Source organism: Erinaceus europaeus, chromosome 7 (genome assembly GCF_950295315.1).
Source record: "Erinaceus europaeus chromosome 7, mEriEur2.1, whole genome shotgun sequence".
Classification (NCBI taxonomy): domain Eukaryota; kingdom Metazoa; phylum Chordata; class Mammalia; order Eulipotyphla; family Erinaceidae; genus Erinaceus; species Erinaceus europaeus.
In genome coordinates, this window is record NC_080168.1 from 48,277,867 (window position 1) to 48,289,120 (window position 11,254).

The following is an 11,254-nucleotide window of genomic DNA, read 5'->3' on the forward strand; positions in this document are numbered from 1 at the left end:
AGCTATGCATTCTATAGTTGAATTAATAGGTTAATGAGGAAGGTTCAGAAGCACTCTGTGCTTGAGAAATGAAGAAACACAAAAGTTAAAGACTGACTGAGGTAGACTTGATTTAAATATACTCCATGTGCTACTGAGAGACTGTCTGGGTTTTAGGGATCCTGGGACTCCTCACTTTCTCAATATTCAAATATATATATTTATGAATCTTCATTCATTACGGTGTTTTCAGAGAGGAATGAACTAACAAATGCCAGTAAAAATGCTTTCATCTATGTTTAAACAAGATGTAAGATGAGCTCTTACTCATTATTAAAAGATAAAATTTCTGTGTGGAATTTTATTATGCTAGTACATTTAACATTGAGTTTGCTCACTTACCTTAAAATTTTACATACAATATTTTTAAATGATTTAGATACTCAAACATTAAAAACAAAAAACATGCAGTTTTGGAGATAGCTCAGCAGGTAGAGCTCAAAATGTGCGTGCCTGAGTCTCCTGGTTCAATCTATGATGCTGCACATGCCATAAGGAGTAGTGGCCTGACTTCTCTTTCATATGATTTCAATAGGAAAGATAAATACTAAAAAAAAAAAAAACCCACTCAACTTTTTTGATTGTTATAGGGCTCTCATGCAAGCAGCTATAATTTCCTGTATTGTGGTTCCGGAACATTTTAGAAGAGAGTGATTTTTTACTGCTTCTGGTTCATAGTATACAGTTGTCTTTGTCTTATCATCAGATGATTCAAGAACATGGTTTACATACACATTTTCCCCTTTTTATTTTAAATTCCATCCTATACAATATCTTGGATTCTCTAGTCTCCAGCTCAGTTCCATGATGCAATACCATTTTTCTTGAACAAGAACATTTTCTATCTTACTTGGATCGACCTTGGAACAGCATTTCTCATGGCAGGTATGTATGGACCAGATTATAAAATTAGAAAATCATAACTATCTCTAATGTATATCTATAACCTAGGAAAGTTATTGCATCATAATGATTAAGGATTTAATAATAATAATAAAAAGAGTGTTAGTGGTCATTTTCAGGCTTCTGGCGTATTAGTTATTTACAGGTATTTTTTTGTTTTTGCTTCTAATTCTGTAATTTAGAAATGATTTGTGTCACCTTAACAAGTTAGAGTGGCTTCTGATAGGGGTATCTGACCGGGAACTTATTTACCAGGTTAAATTATGAGCAATACCATTCCAACAGAGATGAAGAGGTAAGGCAAAATAGTATTTTGCATGTTCAGGTTGTACTGTAACATCCCCAAACTACCCGAAGGAATACTTTGACAGATTGTAATGAAAACACTTTTGGGGAGTGTTAAAGATTATATCAACTCTCCTACTGTTCAATAGTTTGAGGGGAAATCACTTTTGGAATGTCCATGTGTAATGTCATATGAAAGATGATTTCTGTGCTTTGTAATTCAATATGCTATAAAAAATAAAAGCTGACCCCCACCCCATCTGCTGGGGAACATCTCATCACACCAAGTTTACAGGGTTAGCTAATATTTGTCAGAGGAGAAGGTACACTGAGATTTGTAGAAAAGCATACTGGTGGGAGTCGGGTGGTAGCACAGTGGGTTAAACTCTTGTGGCGCAAAGCATAAGGATCCCGGTTCGAGCCCCTGGCTCCCTACCTGCAGTGGAGTCGCTTCACAGGCGGTGAAGCAGGTCTGCAGGTGTCTATCTTTCTCTCCCTCTCTGTCTTCCCCTCCTCTCTCCATTTCTCTCTGTCCTATCCAACAGCCAACGGAAACAGTAATAACTACAACAATAAAACAAGGGCAACAAAAGGGAATAAATAAATATATATTTTTTAAAAAGAAAGAAGAGCATAGTGTTAAAAAGTAATATTTTTACAACTGTGAAATATGTTAAAGAAAAGACTTTGGTCCTAAATGAACTTTCACTTCTGAATGGAATACTCACTAGTTTTTATATCTTGAAAAAATAACATTGTTAGTTGATTACCTAAGTTTCTTCAACTACCTGATGGGGATAATCATGATTGTTATATTTATTGAAATTACAATGTCTGATTTAGAAGTATATAAAAATAATTTTGTGTTTGGTGATAGTATTTTTAAAAATTTATTGAGAGGTTAGTGGGGTCATTTTATTTTCTTATTACAAATCTTTAAGTTTCTTTGACAAAATAAAACATGATAAATCAGTTTGTTAATTTCCCTAAAGAATAAAATATACACTTCATAAAAATGTTGGTATTGGTATTGGGTAGAATTCTGAACAGAGTGTCATCATTTTGTAGTATTTTCTGGCAAGATGATTGGGATACCCAAACAAGAAAAATGTGTAATCTTGCCTTCTGTTTTCAGTTGAAGGACTTCCGATGCTATTTGTTTTTTCAAGTCATCATGCCACTTCTTTTTCTCTACAGCTTTTCGAACCACTATGTGGTGGTTGTTTTCTGGAATCTTAGGAATTATATGCCTTTTGTTGGTGGCTGTCTTGGGAATTTTGTTGAAAAATAGTAAGTTTTTCTTAATTTTTTATTTGTAATTTAATAGTGATTAACAAGACTAATAGAGGTACAATTCCATACAGTTCCTACCACAAGAGTTTCGTGTCCCATACCTTCCATTGGAAGCTTCCCTTTTCTTTATCTCTCTGGGAGCATGGATCAAAATTCTTTATGGAGTGTAGAAAGTGGAAGGTCTGGCTTCTGTAATTGCTTCTCTGCTGAGCATGGATGTTGGCAGGTCTATTTATCCCCCAGCCTGTTTCTTTCTTTCCCTAATGGGGCAGGGCTCTAGAGAGGTGAGATTCTGGGACACATTGGTGAGGTTGTCGGCCCAGAGAATTCAGTTTGGTGTCATGATAGCATCTGCAACTTGGTGGCTGAAAGGCAGTGAGACATAAAGCAGGACAAGTTGTTTAATAAACAGTAAGCCAAAGGTAAGAATAGAGCAGATGAAACTAGGTGTCTTTGTGAAGAAAGAAAGTAGGAAGTCTACTTTAGGTATTTTTCCAAGGGGCTCCTGACTTTAGTGACTTTTGCCTGAGCCTGACAGCGAACATGTAGGTGGGCTACAAGTATTGTCTGAGAAGATGGTTTCAGGGTTGAAATAGACCTAGAAAACGGGGTTAGGACAGAGAGTAGCTCCTGAATATGAGGAAAGTATATAAATACCATTGATCTGACCTATGGGCCATATCTTTCAGATTTAGCACGGGAGCCTGTGTAATCTCTGCACCCCTGTCAATCTGAGCTTGCAGTCCATGGTCACAGCTAGGAACATTCTAGGTTGCATTCATTTCAGGACCAGTCTTACTCGAGTGACAGAATAGGTTGACCCAGCCTTCCTTCAGACAGTGGGGCAGTCCCTACTATTGCTGCTCTACAGTGAGGACAAGGTCCTGGAGGGATTTATTGGAGCTCTAGGCCCAACCTATCTTTGTGGGAATCCAAGGATTCCCTGACTAGTGTCTTAAATGATGGTATTAACCAAAAAGGCCATCATTAAACTATGCCAGTCTCCTGCCCTTATCCAGTTTTTGTAGTCTTTACTTTATCTGAAGAGGTTAGACTTAAACTGATTGAAGGAAGTGAAGTAGGGGGTAAGAGAGGAAGGTTTCTAGGCCTAAGTAGGAAATATCTGATTAGTTACTTTAGGTCTTTCTACTTGCTTGCTGCACTTGCTTGTGTTGAGTCTATGTCTATTCACTGGAGACTATTGGGCACTTTTACTTTAAGGTATATATTTTCCTGTAATTTAATGGGTACATGTGTACATGTACCTGTCTTTTAGGCCATGGTTTATTATCTAGGGTCTGTAACTTTGTTAGGGAATGCGGCATTTGAAATGGAACTAGGGTATCCCATGTGTTAAGGTCTCATCAGATTATTGGAGCTGGATGGTTGACATCTCAGGCTTGACATTTCTGGTACACTCTAAAGTGAAATATGGTATGGGGGCACTGATTGCACTGATTTAGTTGAGGTCAGGAAAGGCAGTATCATATGATAGGGGATCAAGAGGAGAATCATGAAGAAACACAGGCAAAGTCCCAGAGGTTCCAAGACTGGGAGAAACCTGGATTTTAAAGAGAATGAGGAAGATTCCTTGATGTATTGGATTTTAAGAGGACAATAGATAATTATTATTATAACCAAGTTATTTGGGAACATGGGAAGAAGATATGAATAGAAAATTCACTACAGAAGAGATCCAAAAGACCAACAGACATATGAAAAAAATGTTCCATGTCATTGATTGTCAGAGAAATGCAAGTAAAAACAGCAATAAGATACCACTTCACCCCTGTGAGAATGTCATACATCAGAAATGATAGCAACAACTAATGCTGGAGAGGTTGTGGGGACAAAGGAGCCCTACTGAGATGCTGGTGGGAATTTCAATTGGTCCAGACTCTGGAGAGAGCAGTATGGAGAACCCTCACAAGATAAGAAGTGAACCTTCCTTATCATCCAGTAATTCCCCTTCTAGGGACATATCCTAAGAAGTCAAACACATTATTTCAAAAATATTTGTGTAAACCTGTTTATAGCAGAGAAATTGGTAACAGCCAAAATCTGGAAGCAATCCAAGTGTCCAACAACAGATGAGTTGAGTAGCTTAGCAAGTTGTGCTAATGGAATACTACTCAGCTATTAAGAATAATGAATCTACCTTCTTCTACCCATTTTGAATGGAGCTTGAAGGAATTATGTTAAGTGAGGTAAGCCATAAAGGTGAGTATGGAATGATCCCACTTATAAACATAAGTTGAGAAAGAACAGAAAGTAAAACACAAAACAGAAATTGAACTGGGTTTGGAATACTGCACCAAAGTAAAAGACTCTGGTGTTTGGGGTGGGGAGGGTAGATTTTCAACTCCACTGTAAGGGGATGGGGGTAGTGACATAGACCTTTGGTGGTGGAAATGGTGCTAATCTATACTCATATTGAATTATAGTCTTTTAAATCACTGTTCTTCAGTATTTCAGGAGAAATAGATTGAATGTCTCAAGTTCTCTAAATGCATACTCTCTTAGGGGGGGTATATCCTAACGAGTCAAACACACCCATCTAAAAGAATTTGTGTATACCTATGTCCATAGCAGCACAATTGGTAATAGCCAAAACCTGGAAGCAAACCAAGTGTTCAACAACAAATGAATGGCTTAGCAAGTTGTGGTACATATACACAATGGGATACTACTCAGTCTAAGCACTTAATGTTTCAAATTTGTAAACTGATTGACTTCAGACACTGGGCTTAAATTGTTAAAGTATTTCTAATAATAACTTTTTAAAAAATATTGAATCACCTATAATCTTAGACCAGATAGATCAGAAACAACCAGACAGGTCAGTATCTAAAATGTAATTATTTGTAAATAGCATTAAATGACATAAATCATGGTGAGGTCATGTATGGTATAAATCCTAACTATGGGATTTTAAAAGTAAAGAAAAATGGTAAGTTTTTATAAACAAATCCTTATGAAGAACAACACTGAAAACTTTAATAATAAAGGATTCATTTTGGGCCCAGTGGTGGTGCACTTGATTAAGCACACATATTACAATGCACAAGAACCTGGGTTTAGGCCACTCGTACCCACTTGCAGGGGGAAAAGTTTCACAAGCAGTGAAGCAATGCTGTAGGTATCTTGTTGTCTTTCTCCCTCTCGACTTCCTTTCCCTCTCAATTTTTCTCTTGTTTCTATCTAGTAATAATAAGCAAAAATATTTTAAATATTTTTGGGAGGTGGTACAGTGGATAAAGCATTGGACTTTCAAGCATGAGGTCCTCAATTCGGTCCCTAGCACACATGTACCAGAGTGATGTCTGGTTCTTTCTCTTTCTTCCCCTATCTTTCTTATTAATAAATAAAATCTTTAAAGACAATCATTCCACTATTATTCAATATGTTATCAATTGTTTAATATATATCTATCAAATAATTTTTAAAACAATGTCTTATAGTATTGCATAAACAAAGTATTCAATCAACAACTTCTCCAGGACCCACCATGGAACTCCAAAAAGGTATGTAGGTCCTATGCTTTAGAAATCCTTAGTATTAGTAGAAAAGGTGCCAGTAAAAGTCAGTATCTTGTTTTACTCACATAGAACCATGATGGGCTGTTATACCTTGAAATACAGATTTTGTCTCATAGTAGTAGGAAAGTCTCATTTCATTGTTCTCTGATGTGAAAATTATGAAGTTATACTGATGATGCATTTTTATATGTTTTAACTAGTGAGCCAAATTTTAACTTGTAATTTAATTTCTTTTTAAAAATATTTTCTTTACATATAAATATATTTTAATTTATTATTGAATAGAGGTAGAGAGGAATTGAGAATTGAGGAGGAGATAGAGAGGGAGAGAGACTGAGAGACACCTGTAGTCCTACTTCACCGGTCATGAAGTTTTCTCCTGCAGGTAGTGATGGGGCCTTGAACTTGCATCCTTGTGCACTGTAATGTGCATGCTTAGCCAGGTGTGCCACTGCCTGGGTCCTGTAAATTAATTTTTCTATATAAGTCTACAAGCTCTAGTAATACTTAAATGCAATATATATGAGAGTTAATTCTACCTACCTGTGCTTATTCATAATCTATACTTATTTTTTTTAACTTTATGTCTGCTTTCTAAGTAGTGTGATGTCCTCAATTTTAAATCCTACAGTGAAAGCCAGCTCAAGAGATTTATTTTTAGTGTATTTTTTTCAAATACTTCCCAAGTCTCTAATTTTCTGTAGTGATATGGAACATTAATATCTTTTTCCTTTAACATTTTTAGCTGTGTTAGATGATAGCATATGACGAAATGCAATATTGTTGCATGTATGGTATTGTGATAAACTTATCCTAGATGGTTCTCTAGAGGCACTTATTAACACCTCACATCACATAGTTACCACTGCTTTTTGCAGTGGAATATCCAACATCTACTTTTTTATACAACTAATAAGTATAGAATCCATATTTGAGTGCCTACCACATGTCATCACTGTAACCAGTGAGTAGGATGAATATGTAATATAATGTGATTGGAAAACCACATGGTTGGACTGCAAATTAATTAATGTATCTTCACATGGGAAATACAATATCCAGCACATAGATGAAAATTTTCCCAATGTACCATTTTCTTATGATTCACAAGATATGCTAAAATGACTTCTTTAACTATCACATTCAGCGAGTTTATTACTATTTAAATAAGTAAGCTTAAATTTAGGTCACTTCCTTAAAAATATTTTTCTTACTAATATTCCCACTATACTATAATGTACTACACAATGATTTAACATAATGAAAGTTCTGATTGCATTTACACAATTTATTATTAAATGTGACTAATGATTAGAAATTACATGATTTGACTCTTTGACTAGAAGATAATAATCTCCACGAAGTAAAACTCAATTGCATGATTTATTTATTATCTTTATTTATGTGTTGGATAGAGATAGTCAGAAATCAAGAAGAAAGCGAGGAAGTGAGATAGGGAGACACCTGTAACACTGCTTCTCTACTTGCAAAGCTTTCTCCCTGCTGGTGGGAAAGTCTGACCCACTTAAATTAATATGCCTTGACATTAATGGTGATGTAGGTAATGGACTATCAAAGGATATTATTCTAAAAGTGAATAAATAAGCAATTTTCATGTAAGTTGCACTGAAAGACTGGAATTTCCAATGTCATCAGTCATGTTTTATCTTTTTTATTTTTTATTTATTTTTTTTAGATACTGACTGTTGTTTTTGCCAAGAAAGGTGGATTGGGTACAAATACAGCTGTTACTACATTTCTAATGAATTAAAAACTTGGAAAGAGAGTAGTCACTTCTGTTCATCTCAGAATTCCACTTTACTTCATCTGCTCAGTGAACAGGAATTGGCATGTATTTTATTCTGGTTCTCAATGTTTTCTCTAGGAAAGTACAATATTTAAGAGGTCTGAACACTTTGTTTTTAATTAATTCAGTAAATATTTGAACTAATAAGATAGTCTGCTTTGAAACAATTATAGAACCCACATAAAATGTCTTTATAATTTAGAGATTAACCTGAACACTTGTCAGATTGAATACAAGAAACATTTTAGTGAGGATTCAAAGGAGATATAATAAGATCATTATATTTATTTGAAGAATCAATTAAATACATTAAATTTGTAGCTCTTTAGTTGAATGTGTAAATTTGTAATTATATTATGTGTCCTTACTTTATGTATTTATTTCCTTTTTAAAATTGTATCACTGATTTAATATTCATTTACAAAATATATTACGTGTCTCTTATTATTATTATGGGTTATACTAGGGAAAGAAAGTACATATTCAGAGATAACCTAATTCTTAAGAAAAACCTGAGTTGAGTATGGATTGGATAGATGATACTCCTGAATTTTATCTCATAGCATACTACTGATTTCCTTTCTAATTTAATTGTTGATATCCTTTGAGGATGATGTTTTATAAAAATTCTAACTCCCATTATTATTATTATTATTATTATTATCCAAGAAGTGCTATTTTGTATCACTTTCCTCATAAATGAATTAGACGTGATAACAAGAAAAACGAGGTCTGTAATATACTTCCTAAAGTAAAAATTAAAAATACTCCCTTTGATTAAAAACCTGAATCTGACAGAGAACACTGATTTTCTTTAAAGTATGTGACTAAAGTAGTTTAATACATTGACCTCTGTCCCAAGCAGAATTTTATGAAGAATAATGCACGATTTTACTGGATTGGAATTTTCTACAGTATAGACCATAACACCTGGCTTTGGGAGAATGGCTCTGCTTTCCCCCCACATCTGTAAGTTTCTGGCTGTCAAGGCTTTTGCTGTTGTTTATTTGTTTACCCTTACATCTCAGCATAGAATGTAACATCCAGGATCACAATAACTAAAGTATACTGTGTAGGGTATGAAGGGCAAAAAAGAAAATAGGTTCACAAGACTAACAAAACATTTTACTTCATTCATGTTCAAATGACACTAGGTTGATATATTTGTGACCATAAAGAACAAACTTTTAACATATGATGTTTAGATAATTTTTCTCTTGTTATAACCTCTGAATTTTTCTTCTTTTTTTTTATTAGTGATTTAATAATGGTCGACAAGATTATGGGTAAGAGGGGTATAATTCCACATAATTCCCACCACCACAGTTCTGTTTCCCACCCCATCCCTATTGGAAGCTTTCCTACTCTTTTTTTATTTTTTATAGAGGGCTAGAGAATGGGAAAGCTATCATGGGAGGGGGTGGGTTATGGAGATTGGGTGGTGGGAATTGTGTGGAGTTGTACCCCTCCTACCTTATGTTTTTGTTCATTAATCCTTTCTTAAATAAAAAATTTTAAAAAAAAAAGGAAACACTGACAAAACCATAGGATAAGAGGGGTACAACTCCACACAGTTCCTGCCACCAAAACTCCATATCCCATCCCTCTCCTGATAGCTTTCCTATTCTCTATCCCTCTGGGAGTATGGACCCAGGGTCATTATGGGGTGCATAATGACCCCATAGTCATTATGTTGAAGGTCTGGCTTCTGTAATTGCTTCCCTGCTAAACATGGGCATTGACAGGTTGATCTATACTCCCAGCTCACCTATCTCTTTCCCTAGTGGGACAGAGCTCTGGGGAAGCAGGGCTCCAGGACACATTGATGGGGTCATCTTCCCAGGGAGGTCCAGTTGGCATCATGCTAGCATCTGGAACCTGGTGGCTGAAAAAAGAGTTGACATATAAAGCCAAACAATTGTTGACTAATCATGAACCTAAAGGCTGGAATATTTCAGATGAAGATTTAAAGTATCCATTTTAAAGATAGCTAGTTCAGGAAAAAACTAGTCATGAGCCCTTTGGAATATTAATCTCTGGAGTTTTATGTGCATGTGCAGATGTCATACTCACAGAAAATAGTCAGAAAAAAAACATTATATTCATTACTATCATTATTTTGTGGAGATCAACATTCTCAGCATTTTCTTGTGTTTCCAATAGGTCTATTTTATCTTTATTTCCATTTATTTATTTATTTATTTATTTAACCTGAGCACTGATGAGCTCTGGCTTATGGTGGGGCAGGAGACTGAACCCAGGGACTTTGGAGCCTCAGGCATGAGAGTCTCTTTGCATAATGTTTATGCTACCTACTCTTTTCCTATATGTAATCTTTTAAATCTCATTTTCTTTCATACACATGAAACTTGTATATATAATATATACACAAAAAAAATATATAATATCTTTTTTGTTCTGATTTCTTTTTCTCTTCTGTGTTCATTTTGCTGTCACAAGATCTTTACTGCTCTGGGTTGACTTTTTCAGACAGGAAAGAAGAGAGGGAGAGGGAGAGGGAGAGGGAGAGGGAGAGGGAGAGGGAGAGGGAGAGGGAGAGGGAGAGGGAGAGGGAGAGGGAGAGGGAGAGGGAGAGGGAGAAGAGGCACATGGTAAAGTTCATGACCTTTCTGGTGAATTATCTTGCTGGGTCCCCATGACTTGTTTTTCTAGATTAGACTATTACAACATATAAACAAAGGTTATCATACATCAAAAAAATTAACACCTATAACAATGAAAAATTTCTGTTCTCAATGCTACTGAATACTAGACACTAAATAAACTTTTGGAATGTTATTTGAATCATAAATCTGTGGCTATTATTAATATCTCCTTCAAAGACTTAGAAAAGTTCTATGGTTTAATAACAGTTGTTTTCCCTGCGTAAACTTATTGGCTATGCTATGAAAATGTTCACATATTTATTTTTCATTACAGGTTTTCATTCTCTCATACTAAAACTGGCAACTGTATAGTATATAGTCCAAGAGCTGGTGTTTGGCGTGAGTCTTGTTTAAGTAAAAATCGGTACATCTGTAAGAAGGATCTTGCTTAAGGAGTTCTTGGGAAGAGATGCCAGTGGAACTCCATCTTAGAATAATATCTTTACATCTCACATTATTATTAATAATCTGCTTCTGAGACATGTAAATTGTTTTGCACTGTGATTTTTGTGTATTTGAACATGTTTGAAATTTATGAAATCTGTACACCTACAACTAAGAATAAAAAGCATCAACATAAAAGCCTTCATGAATATTTTGGGCAAATATATACATTGAGTGTCAAATTTCACACATATATGTTTCTTTGCAGAAATATAAATAAAATAGTTTACATGAACTAATATACATAAATATCATTCCAGATCTCTAATCCTTAAAAT

General features: G+C 35.0%; 1 protein-coding gene across 1 annotated transcript; it reads left to right on the plus strand.

Moving 5' to 3' along the window:
• The first annotated feature begins 601 nt into the window (after positions 1-601).
• On the plus strand, positions 602-11,051 carry LOC132539279 (natural killer cells antigen CD94-like). The gene is made up of 6 exons (XM_060193437.1): positions 602-924; positions 2,425-2,517; positions 5,982-6,044; positions 7,756-7,907; positions 8,732-8,835; positions 10,807-11,051. The coding sequence occupies exons 1-6, from the start codon at positions 918-920 to the stop codon at positions 10,922-10,924; spliced, it is 537 nt and encodes a 178-aa protein (XP_060049420.1). The 5' UTR covers positions 602-917; the 3' UTR covers positions 10,925-11,051.
• Positions 11,052-11,254: the final 203 nt, after the last annotated feature.

Coding starts and splice junctions, on each gene's coding strand:
- LOC132539279 (XM_060193437.1), top strand. Junction 2,518..5,981: donor GGGAATTTTGTTGAAAAATA/GTAAGTTTTTCT, acceptor AATGTCTTATAG/TATTGCATAAACAAAGTATT. Junction 6,045..7,755: donor CACCATGGAACTCCAAAAAG/GTATGTAGGTCC, acceptor TATTTTTTTTAG/ATACTGACTGTTGTTTTTGC.